Genomic DNA, 18,863 nt, shown 5'->3' on the forward strand with positions numbered 1-18,863 from the left:
AAATTTTCGTTTGGCTGCTATATTAATATGGTTACTAGCAGGTAAGCTCTTATAAAGGGTTACATTGTTCCATTTTCTCTTCCCAAATCACCTTCACCTCACTAAGGATCCTGTATTGTTTTGCAGGCAGCAATTGCTTATAGGAAGTTTGAACCACAGTCCTTTATCCCTCTACTTAGACCTTGCATAGTAAGGGTTGCTGACAGAACTGGAAGAAAAAATGGGGAAAAACAGTGGGCCATTAAATAAGAAAACATAATTAAAAGGTACTTTAAACACAATCTTACATATTTCTACTCCAAAACAAGAAATACTGAAATGAATGAGGATTGTTCTTAAGATATATGGGTAAAGATTGAAGCCTAACATACTTTTATTCAATAATTAATTTTATTCATTTATTATTAAGCATATTATATAATACATGTTATCTGTCAATAAATCCCTATTGAACTCAGAAATCTATCTTCTAAATAAACATTACAGTAATCAACAATGGGTCAAGAAATGAAATTTAAATTTGCTTTAACAGAGTTGTGCCTTTTCAGTGGCAGCACCTGCTCTGTGGAACAGCATCCTTCTGGAGATTCGAATGGCCCCTCTTGTAAACATCCTGGAGTCACTTGTGTGAGATGGGCAGCTATATAAATCATATATAAATAGTCCTTGTTTAGAACTGCCTCATATAGTGACTGTTCACAGTTACGATGTGATGAAAAAGTAACTTTGCAACCAATCTTCGTATTTACGACCTTTACAGGTCTGTAAAGCAAAGGAAAGTTGAAGTAAGATCATAAGGACAGTCACGGTTTCACTCAGCAACCGCTCTGCTTAACAACCAAGTTGTCAGTCCTAATTGTGGTCACTAAACAAAAACTGCCTGCAAATAAATAAAATGCCCTCATAAACATTTATGTGCATTTCTCTAGTAATGCACATAAATTACTACAGTATCAGTTTTTGAATGTACTTTTTCCAGATAGGCATTTTTACAAGCTAATTTTTCTACATTTTATACACTTTTGTTTAATTTACTCTTTTATGTGTACTATTATTTAATACATGCATTTGTCTGTATATATTTTTAAGCTGTGGACTTACTTAAATGTATAACTGCATTCTGGTTCACATAATTTTTGAGAAGTGCCAGAATGGGTAAGCTCGTATTAAAATGTCAAACTTTTCTCTCATCTCTAATGATAACTGCAAGATATCATAAAATATTTACAATGTGGGATAATGCCACTGGCATACCAACAAAATTAAGGAATAGTTGCAATGTGGATATTGATTTACTGGATAAAGCTAAAAATACTCATCAGAATATTAAAAGTTATTGACTTTAACAACAAAAAAAATTACTGGAAGAAATAAACTATCTGAGCAGGATATGGCCAAAGTAATAGAAATATGCAATTTAAAGAAAACATGAAAAAATATGAAATGTATATATCCTCTGGTTGGTGTGGGTCTTCTGGGCTGTGTGGCCGTGTTCTGGAAGTTTTGTTTCCTAACGTTTCGCCAGCACCTGTGACCGGCATCTTCAGAGTGCAGGAGCACAGACAGGAGCAGCTGTCTGTGCTCCTGCTCCTGTCCTGTCTGTGCTCCTGCACTCTGAAGATGCCGGTCACAGGTGCTGGCGAAACGTTAGGAAACAAAACTTCCAGAACACGGCCACACAGCCCGGAAGACCCACACCAACCATCGTATGCCGGCCGTGAAAGCCTTCGACAATACATATATATCCTCTCTTTGCCAACAATAGTCTAAGATTCATCTGATCCTTGATGAATTGCAATTATTATAAATTAAGGGAAGATACATGAAGCACTGTAAGTACTTCAACTGCATGTTATAAATGCTGATATTTGTGTTTCATGTACATAATGCTTTATTGCCAATACTCTTGCACAAATTTATTTTAGCCTGGCAGATTATCAGTGATCCATGGGCCAGCATTCTCATTCCATCTGAACCACTGAACTCTTCTCTAAGGCCCTATCAATTTCTTACCCTGCATCCACTCTCATATTGCTCTACATTGCAACGGAATTATATTCTTCTTAGGACTGCTGCATGTGGAGAAATTTAAGCCGTCTCTGTGTCATGTTCAATCCCCAAACAGTAATAAGTATTTTAAAAGAGTTTTCTATCAGGCTAGTTAGAAAATGCCTTCCCCTTATGGTTTGCATTTATACCTAGAGAAATGAGAGAATACGTGCAGATTTAAGTGTATGAAAGGAGGGCTCAGTTAATGGATTTGAATGTGGATACAGTGAGTACAATGAGTTAAAATTATCTACACCCAATGTCTATGTCTCAAAATCAATGTGAAACGGGTGGTTGTGGTAATGATTTTGAAAGGAAGAGGTGGCTTTGGTTTAGCCATGTCAGCTAGGATCATGTCTTATCTCCCAAATTATAATTCCTGGATATATAAACCTAAGAGGGAAAATATTTACCTATTGTTAATGCATTTACAGTGTGATAAAAATAATGCATAAGACAAAAGCAAAAGCAAAACAAACACATTTGATGGCATGGGTGGACAGGGAGAGAAAACAATGGCTGTTGAACTCAGCCAGGCTGATGGACGGAGTCTCACTGCCCTTCCTTCTGATGCAACCACGCTGAATCAAGTGCTATTGCTGCTGGTAGTAGTATTAGTGGGTGATATTAGAACAATATACTATGTGATCAGAAGCTGAGGAAAAACAAAAACGAAATATATGCTTTTTTCTCTCCCCGTTAACTCCAGTGAATTTGATTACACTATAAAAATTCCCAACTCATTTTTCCAGCCCCCATCTTCCCAAACTATTCCTTGCAAAGCACATCTGCTGATGAGCAAAAACTGTTGACAAATCCAAACCTCAAATAATATCTAGTATCTAAAATAATAATTTTACATTATTATTATATAATAATTATTTCATATTATATATATATATATATATATATATGAAATATAAATATTTTATATACTATTATATAATATAATTAATTATATTAATTAATATGAAGTAATAAGTAAAACATGTAAAATAATATCTAAAATACCTAATCCTTTTCATGTTTTGCAATTAGTAGGAACTCTAGAATTATATAGGTATTGACTCTTCTACTGAAAAAAGGCTCACCTGCAATACAGAGTGACCAATAGGACTATTTTCTGAGAGTTCAGCCTCATATAGTGGTTTCTCAAACTTTGGTGCATTGTCATTCATGTCCAGAATGGTGATGCGCAACAAAGCACTGCTAGCACGTGGTGGGCTACCCCCATCTTGGACCCGGATGGTTAGGTCATAGGACTCTGACTGTTCCCGGTCTAGGTTTCCCATAACAATTAGCTGTGGCTGTTTCTCATCTTGATCCTCTGCTACCTGCAAGCCAAAAAGTTTCTGGGCATCTGAACCAGGCATGAGTTCATAGGAAGCCACACCATTGGCACCAGCATCACGATCCATGGCCAATGGAATAGGGAAAAGTGTACCAATATTTGTATTTTCAGGAATGGCTAGCGTGATGACAGGAGATGCAAAGTTGGGTGTGTTGTCATTGATGTCCAGCACTTCAATCTGTCCCTCCAGTAGGCGAGGGCTATTGTTCATCAGGTCTGTGATAGAAACCTCAAACTCCAGAAAACAAGGGTCTCCTGGGAATAACTGCTGGCACTCTCTCAGACTTTCCCGATCAATAGAAGTTTCTGTGGTATAGATGTCACCAGTCTTGCCATCCACACGCAAGTAGGGGGCACCCACCTCTAATTTATAGAGGTGTCCTACATCTGGGAAACCATAGTCTGCTGCCAGACTTCCAATGAGTGTGTTGGATGGCTGCTCCTCCTGTACCTTATAGACTACACGCGTTCCAGAACCCAGGCAGGGAAGCTGGAGGAAAAACCACAAGCCCAGGCAAGAAACCAGGTGCTGCATTTTGAACTGTGGTGAGACTGAAAGAAAGCAGAGAAAACAAATAATTAATAATAGCCAAGTTCACTTCCTACCCAAGAAAACTTAATTTAGTTTTTACACAAAGCAGCATGTAGCTGCTGTGGACTATATATGCAGGTCAATACAGAACAAACACTTACGAACCCTCAGCTTCTTCCTGAATATAGAGAAAGCATTCCCATTTTCAGAAGTGCCTCTGTGAATCAAGTGCCTCTGTGAATCACTCCAGGCTCGATACCAGAATGGCCACACCTGCCTGGCTCTGGAGAAGGCCACACCTACCACTGCTTCATACCTTAGTCACTAAATGATAAATTATAATCTCTAATAAAAATGCAAAGAAGGGGAATCTGTAGTTACCCTGCCTAGTAGAACTTGGCAGAGAGCTCCATCTAAAATAGAAAAACACCAAGAATACATACAATACCAAACAGAAATCCATGGTATGACTTTGCATCACAGAAGCATTTACATGTTTCTGAAAATAACATATAACAAAAGTTTTTTAAAAAACTACACATTACAAATGCATACAGAATAGAATGTACATAAACAATCCCTCATCAAAATCTCTGCATCGCTTTTCAGAAGACATTTCTACAGTTGAGCGAACAATCTTTTGATTTCCTGAAAAAACCCTTTTTTCCCATTGTTGAAATGTAATAAGCCTTTTTAATACAACATGCTTAGCCCTATCTCTCATGTACCAAGATATATTTACTTACTTACTGCCACATATTAACACAGCTAGCATTTTGGCACAAGATGAATCAGCAAGGTAGTCCTAGTATGCTGTGGAATATCCTTCTTTATCAGGTTTTCCCAGACAGTTTTGTCCTGGCAAAAATAATGGGCATACCTGCACTTACAGTTTAAGATGCTTCTGTCTGCATACATGTCAGCTCGATTCTAGGGCCACCAGATAGGCTCTTATTTCATCTGGGATTAGGTATATTCTCAGACTTGTAATAAAGAATGTACGTATGTATTCTCTGACTGCAAATATATAGTTAACCACAAAGACTAGCTAACATTTGTGAATCTCTTCTATTAAAAAAATTAGTGATCCCTGTTACATTAACTAAAAATATGTTTAACAGCATATTTCATATGAGTAGATCTATGCACAAAGCTTATCATTGTGTGTCCACTATTATGGGGTTAATTGCTATGAACTGAACTTTAATTTCTTCCTGATATTTTAATGATCCATTACTAGCATGCCAATTTTACAACCATTTTGATAGACAAACTATAAAAAATGGAATATCTCACACTCATAGGTAAAGCAGATATAGGACCTTCTCATAGCTGCAGTTTCAATCTACAGTAATCAGTCCCTCATCATACATGTTTACCTGAGGTACTCAATCTCTGAATAGAGGATCAGAGCCAGAAGAAAATGCCAATGTGTGTAAATGTAATTATGAATAAAGCTAAAAAAATAAACATGAACCTGAATATCCATGGGAAATGTTCTGTATATCAACCTATCTTACGCAACCCCCAAAATCTGAGTATCTGCATGTTTACATGCATGAGCTGTTGGACGTCACAGTCTTGGAAGTAAACTTAACTCCAAGTATGTTATTAGAAGTAAAAAGGTGTGTATTGCTAAGCATTTTAGGTACACAATGACTATAAAAGAAATACTTAAAGTGCTAGTTAAATGACATGAAGGCTAAATAATATTACATAGAATTACTCTAATAAAAAAAACACTATGGAAGCTATGACATTGAGTATAAAAAGTGAAATAACAATGTCACAAGTCTCATGTGGCGCATGATTTATGGAGCAGGTACTCAATCTCTGAATAGAGGATCAGAGCCAGAAGAAAATGCCAATGTGTGTAAATGTAATTATGAATAAAGCTAAGAAAATAAATATTTTGTAAACACTACAGGAAGTAGTGTTTGTCCTTAGCAAGTTTGTAGCCAGCAAATCTAACAGCAAAGTAAGAGGGAAAGACAATTCAAAGTTACACTCTCTAATGAAGTGCCCCAAGAAATTTCAAAGTTTCTGTTGAATCCACAGGTTACCACAAGACAAAGAAAAATTATTTACAAGATCTTACTCATCTACCTAACAACCACCATGTCGTACTGTGTAACTTTAGAACATGTGTATGCTTAATCCCCATGATCTCATTTAAAAAAACAACCTCAAAACTGGCTTATGATTTCATTTATTATAACGTAGTACTTTTCTGTATAACCTTTCTATAGATTAAAAAAAACTTCCAGATAATTTTAGCAGATTGAATTGTGACTTAGTTCCCTTAACCCTATCTTTCCCATAAGGCCTTACATTTACCAGCTGCCAGCAATAAAAGTCAAACTGGCACTTTTTTTTAGGTTTCTCCTTCAGGATTAGTATAAAAATTATTTTAGCCTGTCCCTATGCTTGAAAAATCCACCAATTTTGATATCTTCAGAGATTCCAAATCTTGGGGATGGAGCTAAGAAGAACATATGCATAATTAAGATAGTGACTGATCCAGAATCTTACTAGCATTCTTGTTAATATCAGCCCCAAATGCAATAATAATAATACAACAAAACTAAATCATATGGGTCAATGTTCAAACTTCTGATTTTCAATAATTCAATCAATGCCTATTGAATACTCTCTGAAATGTCCAGTGCATAGGAAGTTTGTATATATGTGTGTGTGGCATTAATCTCATTTTAAGATGATAGGAAACAAAATTCATATTATTAAATGTAAGTTCATTATTCCAAAGGTCATGTGCTAATGGTATGCTCCATATAATACCTCCATATTGCCATATAACTTCAATATTACAGGAGCTTTATTAATTGCCAGTTTGTTTCTGGGTACAAGTCAAAATGCTGGTAACACTCTACAAATTATTATTAGTCCTAAATACCTCAGGATCTGGATATTTATGGAGTGCTTGCTTCAGGTAGAAACTGCCTATTCAAGGCATGCTGGTCAAGAGAGCATACTAAGAGTCTCCATTCTTCACGATGTATGGCAGAAGGGGCTACAAACTAAACTTCTCAGTCAGTTGCCCTCACAAACAAGATCAGCATCTTCATTTTGAAAGCTTGTTAAAACCTAGCAGCGGGCATCAGGGAGTGAGGAGTCAACATAAGAAGTGTATGAGTACTGCTTCCTGCTGTTTTATTATTGAATGTTTTTGAGATATAGATATGCATCTCCTTCTAGCTCTCTGTGTGTACATATTGTGTGTGCATGCTAGATTTACTGGTATATAACTTGTGTACGCTGTTTGGATTCATTTCACTGGAGCAGCATAAAACCACTTGTAATAAATAATACACAAATAACATCAATTTCATTAACTTCCTTCAGCTTATTATAAAGAAGGGGAACTGGTGTAGGAGCTACAATTAATTCCTCCAGAATCTCTAATGACTATAGATCTTCAAATGCAGCTTTCATGTCAGGATCAAATAAACAAATGTTTAGACTGAATATACTGCAAAGGAACACATATTTTTTAATTCTGTAAAAAAAAATTTAAATGGTTTCCTCAGAACTGAGTTGATTGAATATAAGTGTTATGAAAGGCTCAGTTTATTTTAAAAAATTAAATTATTTAAAGGCTATTTTAAAACTATAATTATCCCATAATTAAAGATTTTCAAGACCAATGTGTCAGTTGCATGTATTTTCAATATATGTTTTACAACAAGTGCAGGTACTGCACAAACAGCATTCCTGATATTTGCTGGGATTTCAGTGTGGTCAGTTAATAACACTGAAGCTGAGCTCCAAAAGAAGCTGAATTCTAAAGTTCCTTATTCCATATAGGATTCAAAACTAGGAGAAACGCACAATGTAAGCCTGAAAGTGTGGAAAATTAAACCCAAATTTCTCAACAGATAATTATAATTTATTTAAAGAAAATTGCATAAGACATTTTTTTGATAAGCTAGATTTTTTTAAAAAAATGCTGGAATACATTTGGGAAGGCTGCTCAAACTAATCAAACTTGCAATTATATTCTTAAAAAGAATTTATCACACTTATCGTATGTCAAATATCCAAGGAATGTATACCCTCTGTTTATTTACAAGTTCTATTTGCATGAAAACAGAGGATAAGTATAAACTATACACTGAGTATAGTTTCTAGAAATTCTCATGTTATGATAAACAAAAGAGTTAGAATAACCTAATAACCCAATCCTTATGCTCTACTAGGTTGTTACTGGGACCAAGTGGCTTCAAGCTTGATTTATTCCAGTTTACAGAACAACCAAGCAGGATCCCAAAGTCACATAATAATGCTATAAGATTAGAAATAAAGCCTTCTGGTCATAGGAGTCCATTACTAACTACAATAATGAAAAATGATGAAAAGTGCATCATAATGCCATGACACAAACATGAAAAACAAGTATATAAGTCATCAGTTACTTTGGTCACCTAATGTGAAGAGAGGACTCTTGGGAAAAGACCCTGATGCTGGGAAAGATTGAAGGCAAAAGGAGAAGGGGACGGCAGAGGATGAGATGGTTAGATAGCATCACTGAAGCAATGAGCATGAAACTGAGCAAACTCAGGGAGGCAGTGAAGGAGAGGAAGGCCTGGCGCGATATGGTTCATGGGGTAACAAAGAGTTGGACACGACTTAATGACTGAACAACAACAAAGTCATCAGGATGCCAAAACACAAATCACTTATCCTCCTTGCCCCCTCTGGAGATGCTTTTAAGTTTCTGGTTTATCAATAAAGCATAAAATATCATCAGCATATCACTGGATACACACAAATGCGCACACACACACACATACAAATAATCACAGCGCTGAAAGGGTCATAATAAACAATTAAGTCCAATCCTTATTCAATGCAAGAATTCAAATTAAATCAGCTCAAAAAATATCACCCGTTTCCATTAGGACATACATTTTGTTTGTAGTCTCCCAATCATCTTTGTTGAATTTCACTTGAGGTTTGTCTGAATGTTTTTTAAAGTATGGTGCCTAGACCTGGGCACAACAATACTTAACGCAGGGGTCTGAACAAGTATTATTTGGCATAGTGTGATAGAATGGTATAGGTAAACACTATCTGATAATCTTGTCATGTAATCTCCTAGACATAAAAGTTATGCCTGGAGTCTGGTAACAGCTGGATATGAAACGCACTCAGTCTGTCATGCTAGAGCACTGATAGTAAACCTATGACACGTGTGTCAAAGATGGCATGCCATGACATTTTGAGTGACGCACCAGTGTTCACCAATACCAACAACTATTCCCCCTATTTGAGTTACCAAAGAAACTGAGTTTGCTTTACTCATATCTCATTTTTGTAATTATTTGATTTTTCCTTATATAATACATAGCACCACACATGATCAGACTGTATTTTTTAAAATAAGTGAATATATAAAGAATTGTTTCCCTTTTGTTCGGGGGGGCGGCAACACGCCAGCAGAGTCAAGTTAGGCATTTTCTGAAATTTTGACATGCCGAGCCCAAAAGGTTCACCATCACTGTGCTGGAGGGAAAGGAAGTTGAAAGGAGTGGGCAGAAAAGGAGTTGTGTTTGGAGCTGGAGAGAAGAAGAATATGACAGGTGGCAGTAGGCAGTTTTGGCTGCTGAAGAACTGCAGGTTCCAGGATGGATCAAAGACCACTGGAGATCTGCAAATTCCTGGGTGAAAGGAAGCTCACCAAAGATGTTGGAAAATAACATGATGTTGGATCATGTTTACCTTTCTCAGATTACAGGTTGAACAATAACCTCTTCTCAGAACCCACTTGGAGTGATCTCTGAGGATCAGGATATCCCATGGATAAGTCTCACAGCAAACAATTACTTCATATTAGAAGCATTACTGTGAGACCTGAGGGGCTTAGTATCGACTTGTTTCAGTGGGATTAATAATGTCCATATTTAGAAAGAGTCACAAGGCAATGTTCATTTGAGAGCAGAAACATTTATTTTTTCTTTAGTGAAAACCTGACAGCAAGGACCATGAGTACTGCAAGAAAGTAAAATAAAAAAAAGTTAAGAGAGCAATTAACAGGTTTTAATGCCACTTACCAGTTTCTAAGTTCTAAGCTTTAATGTTTAAATTCAATCTAATCTAATCTAATTCACACCAAAAATATGCACGCTTATCCACTAAAAGCACAGCTATGGCGGAGAAGCTGAGATGAATGTTACCCTCTTAGCATTTGGCCTTTCTCTCAATGTGTATGTTTGAGCATGTGTATATCTTTTACTACATGTTAGCAACTAAAAAAAAAAATCCCTTGCAGGGTCTGCACAGAGAAATAATCATGGAAACACCTTCAAGATGTTCAACCACAGACATGCTTCAGAGGGGCCGCTAAAAATATTTTCAATACCATTAACAGGGAAATTGTGATGGAAGGTATGAGGGAGGAGGATACTGGAATGGAGCTTCAAGGTTACAGGGAGGGGGAGAGACATTCCAAGCATCTCCTCAGCCCCCAGCGGAAGCGTGTGAAAGTAAAGAGGAGGAGACTGGCCCCTCCTTAAGGGATTTAGGGTTACAGTTGCGATGCTGAGAATTTCCTCCCTCCTGATGGGAGTAGGAGTCTGGCGAGATTGATGTCAGGTTCAGCCCAAGAACCACCACGAGACAGTTCAGGAACAGCTCAGTTACTTTATTAGCTTACACCTACTAGACAGAATCTCACCAGACTAACTCTAACCCCCAACTACAACAACTATAACCCTGAATCCCTTAGGGAGGGACCAGTCTCCTCTTCACTTTCACACGCTCCGGCTGGGGGTTGAGGAGATGCTTGGAATGTCTCTCCCCCTCCCTGTAACCTTGAAGCTCCATTCCAGTATCCTCCTCACTCATGCCTCCCATCACAGAAGTTCCCTATGGAGCTCCCGAATAGCTAGTTCTGAAAGAAATCTCCCTACAGCATTCCATGTGTAAGACAGAGCTATCCTTTAGCCATCAGTTATCAAAGAACTCCATAGGTGCTATTAGCAATATTTGTCGAAAACACACATTTGTTCTGGCTAATTACTTTACTATTTCTTTTCCTAGAAAGCTAGCATTTAATAATTGCTGATGCAATTACTTTTTACAATGATCTTCTGACACAAAGAGGGAGAGAATGGGATCTTAACACCAATGGTCTGCTAGTTATGAGAGATTGCTAAATTTATCTGAAGTCCTTGATTAACTCTATGGGGAATTTGGTGTAGCTATGCACCAAACAGTAACATAGGTACACTGACTTCAGAAGACGCATTACTTTCCAGGCAAGGAAATATTTAATTACTATAAAGTAGCACAGTTAATGTTTTAATGTAATTTGCTGCTTTTATTGCATTGTAACCTGTTTATGTCAGTTAGAGCAGTAGTGAAGAAAATGGGGATCTGAAGATCTGTTTATTTTATCTACATGACAAATTTTTTTCTATCTTAGAATGTTACAGTAAAGTTTGAACTGGCTCACAAGACTGTGCTTACGTACTGTGGTTTTGTCTATTAAATCTTGAGGACTCTTCTATACTTCTGTGTCACCAAAGTTCAGACAAGCTAAAATTGCCATTTTTTTCTTTCCTTTTTAAATCATATCATACTGTTAACACATCCAGGTTGTTATCAGCTATGTTCCAAGACCTTTTTACTGTAAATATTACTGCTTGCTTTCTTGCTTATTTATTTGACTTGTCAGCTTACAATAATAATAATAACAACAACAACCAGAACCTAGTGTCCCAACCAACACTCTCTAATGCATCAACAAATACAAACTTTATTTATTTTATTTATTTATTTAGTAGACTTGTCCCCGCCCATCTCCCCACAATGGTTATCTCAACACTTGTGGGAAAAGCCAGCTTTTTTACAGCTTTCTGGAAGGCTAAAAGGGTGAGGGGGCCTGCTGGATTCCAGGGAAGGGTGTTCAACAGAAGAGAGGGAAGGGACCTGGAGCTCACTCACCCTATCCAACCTGGCAGATAGAACAGGAAGATAGCTTCAGGGAAAGGTAGTCCCACAATTAGTCTGGCCCCATGCCATGCAGGGCTTTAAAGGTGATAACCAGCACCTAGAATTGCAGCTAGAAAAAAACTAGGAGCCAATGTAGCTTATGCAGCAGTGGTATAACATGGATATATGGGGAGGCACTCAACACTATGCACACCTCTACATTCTATACCTGTTATAACTTCCAGGTGGTCTTCAAGGGCAACCCCACATGGACCACATTATAGTAGTCCAAGTGGGAAGTAACCAAGGCCTGACTAATCATGAACAAGGCATTTCAGTTCAAGAATGGGTGCAATTGATGCGCAAGATGAATCTGTAAGAAGGCCACCACTAGCCATGGCAGCCACCTGCTCCTTGAGCAGGGCCCATGAGTCCAGGAAGACCCCCAAATTGTGCACCAGCTTTATCCAGGGAAGTACCCCATCAAAAGTCAAAGTTAACACATCACCAGATCTACAGAGACCAAAAACCCAAAGCAACTCCATCTTGCTAGGGTTGAGTCAGAGCTGGTTCCTTCCCACCCAGACCCTCACAGCCTCAGGTACTGAGTCAACACTGAAATAGCATCACCTGCCTGGCTTGGGGTAAAGATGTATAACTGGGTATCATCAGCATACAGATGAATATCTTAGCCAGATATTTCCCCATTCTATACCTACGCATTTGATTTCTATGTACTAAGTGAAGAGCTTTAGATTTCTCTTAAATTTCATTGTTATTTTCAATAAATTTTCTAATCTTTCATGCTGTTAGAAGAGACAAGAAGCAGTATTACAACAACATTTGTAAAGACACTGAAGATGAAAACAGAACCATAAAACTAGGAAAGTCATCCAAAAGATCTCTGAATTCAGAAGAAGGTTCCAACCTCAAATTCTAAAGAACACCAATAGTAACAGTAAAAGACTAGAGATGGAAGAAGTATACTGGAACTCTGTGCAATAGAGAAGTCAATATCCAACATACCTTAGAAGATATTCCCTATTTACTAGATCTCTAGTACTAGAAGATGAAGATCAGCACTCTGGTCATTGCCAAGTCAAAGTGACAGACTGAAAAACCTCCAGTTTGGCAAGAGAATGAGTTAAGGCTGCATATTTATTCAACCAATGAAAAACTAAGAGCAAAATGAAAAGATGCAGTTGTGTGAAAAAGAAAGTACACCCTCTTTGAGTTCTATGGTTTTATCAGGACATAGTAAAAATAATCTGGTCCTTAGCAGTTCTCAAAAGTAGGTAAATACAACCTCAGATGAACAACATCACATGACATATTACACCATGTCATTTATTTTACAAAAAAAAAAAGCCAAAATGGAGAAGCCATGTGTGAAAAACTAAGTACACCTTATGATTCAATAGCTTGTAGAACCACCTTTAGCAGCAATAACTTAAGTAATCGTTTTCTGTATGACTTTATCAGTCTCTCACATCATTGTGGAGGCATTTTGGCCCACTCTTCTTTATAACATTGCTTCAGTTCATTGAGGTTTGTGGGCATTTGTTTATCCACAGCTCTCTTGAGGTCCTGCCATGGCATTTCAATCGGGTTGAGGTCTGGACTTTGACTGGGCCATTGCAACACCTTGATTCTTTTCTTTTTCAGCCATTCTGTTGTAGATTTTCTGGTGTGCTTGGGATCACTGTCCTGTTGCATGACCCAATGTTGGCCAAGCTTTAGCTGTTGGACAGATGGCCTCACATTTGACTCTAGAATACTTTGGTATACAGGGGAGTTCATGGTCAACTCAATGACTGCAAGGTGCCCAGGTCCTGTGGCTGCAAAACAAACCCAAATCATCACCTCTCCACCATGCTTGACGGTTGGCATGAGATGTTTGTGCTGATATGCTGTGTTTGGTTTTCGCCAAATGTGGTGCTGTGCATTATGGCCAAACATCTCCACTTTGGTCTCATCTGTCCAAAGGACAGTGTTCCAGAAGTCTTGTGATTTTTTCAGATGCAACTTGGCAAACCTAAGCCGTGCTGCCATGTTCTTTTTAGAGAGAAGAGGCTTTCTCCTGGCAACCCTTCCAAACAAACCATACTTGTTCAGTCTTTTTCTAATTGTACTGTCATGAACTTCAACATTTAACATGCTAACTGAAGCCTATAGAGTCTGAGATGTAGCTCTTGGATTCTCTTGCAATTTCTCTGAGCACTGCACGGTTTGACCTTGGGGTGCATTTGCTGGGACATCCACTCCTGGGAAGATTGGTAACTGTCTTGAATGTTTTCCATTTGTGAATAATCTTCCTCACTGTAGAATGATGGACTTGGAAATGGCCTTATAACCCTTCCAGACTGAGGGCAGCAACAATTGCTTCTCTAAGATCATTGCTGATGTCTTTATTCTTTGGCATTGTGTTAACACACACCTCAATGCTCGAGACCAGCAAACTCCTAAAACTTCAGCTGTTATAGAGGTAGTCATACTTGCTGATGATCAACTGATCAAGGGCATTTGATTAGCAGCACCTGGCTGCTACTTAGCCTCTTCATACCTACAGAAGCAGTAAGGGTGTATTTAGTTTTTCACACATGGCTTCTCCATTTTGGCTTTCTTTTTGTAAAATAAAGGATGACATGGTATAATATGTCATGTGTTGTTGTTCATCTGAGGTTGTATTTACCTACTTTTGAGAACTGCTAAGGACCAGATGATTTTTATTATGTCCTGATGCGTAAAACCATAGAACTCAAAGAGGGTGTACTTTCTTTTTCACATGACTGTATGAAGACCAAGCTAGTGACAACAGGTACAAGCAACCTGTGACAATGAAGACACTGAAGTGGTGGGTAACTTCTGCCTTTTAGGGTCAACTCTAAGTAATAAAGAAATCAGTAATTCACAGTAATATAACTCTCAGTAATGAAGAAATCAGCAGTACACTACAGCTACCACTCAGTAAGGTAGCAATGAAAGCTTTGGAAAAGAAACAGAAAATGGTTTTCTCTGATGCCCTATGAATGCCAAAGTTGGATTCTGAAAAAGCATTGACACTTCTGAACTTTGGTGTTGGAGATGACTCCAACACCAAAATACCATAGGAGAGCCAGGAAAACAAACAAAAAACTCATAGAATAAATCAACCCAGAGTTTTCACTCAAGGCACAAATGAGCAGACTCAAACTTTCATATTTTGAACATACTAGACTCAGTTACAGTCATACAAGACTCAGTTCCCTTGAGAAGTCCATAATGCTGAGGAAAATGGAAGGAAAAAGAGGATGACCAGCAGCAAGGTCAATGGACTCAATTACAACAGCAATGAATGCACATTGAAAGAACTAAAAGACTAGACTGAAGACAAATTATCTTGAAGAAAGTCTATGTGTTTACTAAGAGCTGACACTGACTTGGTGGCACATAATCAATCAATCAAATGTTGGATTTGATACTGACTTGATAGCACCATCAATCAATCATAGAATTTTCCTAAGTATCTACATCAGACTTACTGCTTTGTAGTTCCCTGGGTCCTCCTCCTTTTGCAGGTATTAACAGAAAGAGAAAATGGAAGTTTCTCAAGAGAGCTGGAAGAGGCAGAACAGGGAGAGACACTGCTAACTCTTTGCTGCTACCGACTGGGTCTTAACTGCTGCTGATAGTTTCCTAAGAGCTGGTGACTGATTACTGATTCTTCCCCGAGCTCATTATGTCTGATGGCAACATTCCTGTTGTATTATGTCTGATTGCAGCATTCCTCAATCTAATTGAGGCAGGTGAAGGAGAAATATCAGGAACCCAGTTTCTGAAGAGTAAATTCATTTAGCAAGCAAATAAGGAGACAAACAAGACTAGCAGTGGAGTTTGGATGAGAAGTCAAAGGGGAGGCACTTTTCTTTTGCCTCTTTATTTTTCTTCCTAATCTTTTTCTTTCAATCCTTACTTAGAAAAGCAGCTTCTCGGGGCTTGCAACCACATCAAGAAACCATAGAAAATTTGTGTGGAAGTTTACTAGGGGAATTGGCAGGGAAGGCTGGCAAGCAATATGGACAATGAGAGAAGCATCGTGATCTGCAAAGTACATGTAATATTTGCCTTCCTGCCTAAAGAGGATTCAAACTACACCTGCTGCAAGTACAACCTTATTTCTGATTGGAGGAGAAACTGAAGGGATTTGAGGAGAGTGTTGCTATACTGCTCTACTGAAGTGTATCAGGGAAGATGAAAGGTTTCTGGACAGGATGTGCTGAAGTGCTCCAGGAGGACAGAGAAGAGAATACCAAAGAGCAGGTGTGAGCCCTTCAAGGTAGGCCAGGTCAGTAAACAGACACTGCAAAGATCACAGGAATGCTACTTTATTGTTGCAGGGTATAACAGAATCTTGAAAGCCTGACAGAGTTTCCCTTAGCCCCACTTCTACCAAATAGAATCAAGATGTTATTTTGGGTTTCTTTCTCATACTTTCCCTTTCCAAGGACTTAACTGTCACGTCTCTTCCCTTAACTTCTCCTGCATTCCTTCATCAAGATGATCTCAACAGTCTTCTACATTACATCCCCCATCAGAATCATTCTCGCTCAGTCTATGGAAATATGGAAAACAGCTGCAGACTCACTTCCTCCACCCTTGCTTGCAGATGTCCCAGCAGTTGCCCAGGGTCAGAAGACAAGCCTGGCAACCCAGAGTCATACAGCTGAAAAGTTCACCCTCCCTTATTACATGGCAGCTGGCACTAGAAAATCTATGTGGCAAGAAGTAAAGAGTTTCCTTTGTCTTGGGGCTTGTTGCCTATTAACAATAGTGGGAGGTCATGGGAAATGGTGTATAAGATTTGAAGCGTGGACATTGGTCACTCTCTCTCTCATGACCTGATTCAAGGTAGCCCTTTCAGTGAATAAGATATTCCAAATGTCTTCTCCTGCATCTAGAATCCAAAATACATTCTCTTTCATATTCTTCTTCCTCTGTCAGCCTTCAAGATAGACCAGACTAGGAAACCAAAGTTATGAATATTAATACTTTTATTATAAGGTTACAGTAACAGAATCTTGCAAGTCTGAATGTGCTTCCCCCCTCCCTCCATCTTCATGAGAACTGGGGTCATGTCTGAGGCACTTTCTCAAATAACATTTCTGCCCTTGACTCAGATTTATCTAATGATTGCCTTAGTTGTGCCTCTTTCTCCTGTTCCTCAAGGTCATTCCTTCTCCCCTTTACATCTTCATCCACCACAACCGGAGCCAAGGAGGAAAGCAGTTTTTGAAAGTTGTTGAATTCAAGGCAAGGGAGCCTGTAAAGTTTCCCAAAGATGAGGCTCTGGAGTGCTTTGGGCACTTGCCATGACGTGGAGTTCCATAGATACAACTGATTCAGAGATTTGTATATTCTGTACTTTCAAGAAAAGATTGAAGAACTATTTGTCTGAGATGGTATGAGGACTCCTACCTTGGGCAGGGGGTTGGACTAGAAGACCTCCAAGGTCCCTTCCAACCCTATGATTCAATGTTTCTACTTTAGTGGTGCAACTCTTGGCTAGATACTGTCTAGTAAAAACATAAACCAAGGTCTGTCCTTCTCAGTTTCTCTGCTGAGGACAGAGATCTCTTCATTGCTCCTATTTTCATGGGTTCTCTGGAGTTGGAATCCGAAGAGGCCATAGGAAAAGGGAGGTATGGGTGAAGAGAGACTACTGTATAAGACCTCCTCCCCTTATTATTTCCTTTGTGCCTCAAGTCCTGCAGTTACCCATCAATTCACACACAACCTTGGAATAGTTCTTCTGGTGGTGCCTTGCTTCACTAATTCATCTCTCAGTTCATCAGCAAATCCTACCTGAAACTGGTTGATCAAAGCACAATCATTCTACCCCACATTTCTGGCATACAACTGAAAATCCAGTATGTGCTCACAAACTCTGTAGTTTCCTTGCTTCAGCTTACAAATCTTCTGATTTGTTGTCCTCTTGGCGAAATCATAAAAACAACTCTAAATATTTGCATGAAGTTCTGGTAATTATCCAACAATGGATCATTGCCCTCAATGAGGGGCACAGCCCATTTGACAGCCTCTTCTTTCAGCAGACTAAGAACAAAGGCAAATTTAGAGTGATCTGTAGGAAATTATGCTGGCCAATCTACTATTAAAAAAAATCATATTGGGTCAGAAGAAATTGATTTCCAGCTCCTCCAAACTTCTCCATTTTCCATGAGAACAAAGTAATACTGGTTGGGCTGCAAGCCATTTAGCCGTTCCTGGCTGTGGAAAACCTTGCCCCAATTGCATGGCACTGCAGAGGTTTGCTTTTTGCATATCCTCTCACTATAATGTTGCAACACCACCTTGGCAACCTATACTGTAGAGAGCAGGATGACCCAGGGATACAACACCAGCTCCAAAATCAAAACCAAGGTACAATGCCTCTGTATTGAGAGAATAGTGAGGCTTCCAGCTCTTTGAAGTAGGCCAGGTCAGGAAACAAACTTCACATGGATTACAGGAATGTTATTGTTTTGTTGTAGTGTATAATAACAAAATCTTGAAAGCCAGTCAGATTTCACTTTGCCCCTGTTATACAAAGCAAAACCAAAGCAGGGTTATTTTGAGTTTCTTTCTCACACTTTCACAGCACTAAGTTTTGGTTTCTCCTCTCTTAACAGTTCTAAAGTTCCTTCATCAAGGTTACCCCCACATTCCCCTACAAGAGAGGGGGGGAAACCCTCTGACAGAGGGAAACATGTAGAAGAATGTGACCCAAAGAGGCAAGAAGATCAAGGAAGCACTTGGTGCCAGTGGAACTCAGGAATTAATATCACCCTCTCCCTCTAGAGGATGATGAACTTGAGCAAATCACACCACAGAACAGAGAAAACTCCATAGGCTCCTATGTAAATATGAAATCGAAGAATCACCCTGAGAAAGAGAATAATAGCTTACTCTCCTATCTGTCATCTAGACCATGGTCACTAGACC

The 18,863-nt window shown here is 38.6% G+C and overlaps 1 protein-coding gene across 1 annotated transcript in view; it reads right to left on the reverse strand.

The window, feature by feature from the left end:
- The window catches only part of PCDH1 (protocadherin 1), a 156,619-nt gene that overhangs the window by 124,906 nt on the left and 12,850 nt on the right, over positions 1 to 18,863 (reverse strand). The window contains exon 2 of the mRNA XM_088131581.1: positions 3,141 to 3,952. Coding sequence (XP_087987707.1) covers positions 3,141 to 3,935 — 795 coding nt within the window. The 5' untranslated portion in view covers positions 3,936 to 3,952. The remainder of the gene's footprint in view (positions 1 to 3,140; positions 3,953 to 18,863) is intronic.

Source organism: Python bivittatus, unplaced genomic scaffold, assembly GCF_059951505.1.
Source record: "Python bivittatus isolate LINGU-HERP-01145 unplaced genomic scaffold, Pbiv_v1 ctg000960_np1212, whole genome shotgun sequence".
NCBI classification, from domain to species: Eukaryota; Metazoa; Chordata; class Lepidosauria; order Squamata; family Pythonidae; genus Python; species Python bivittatus.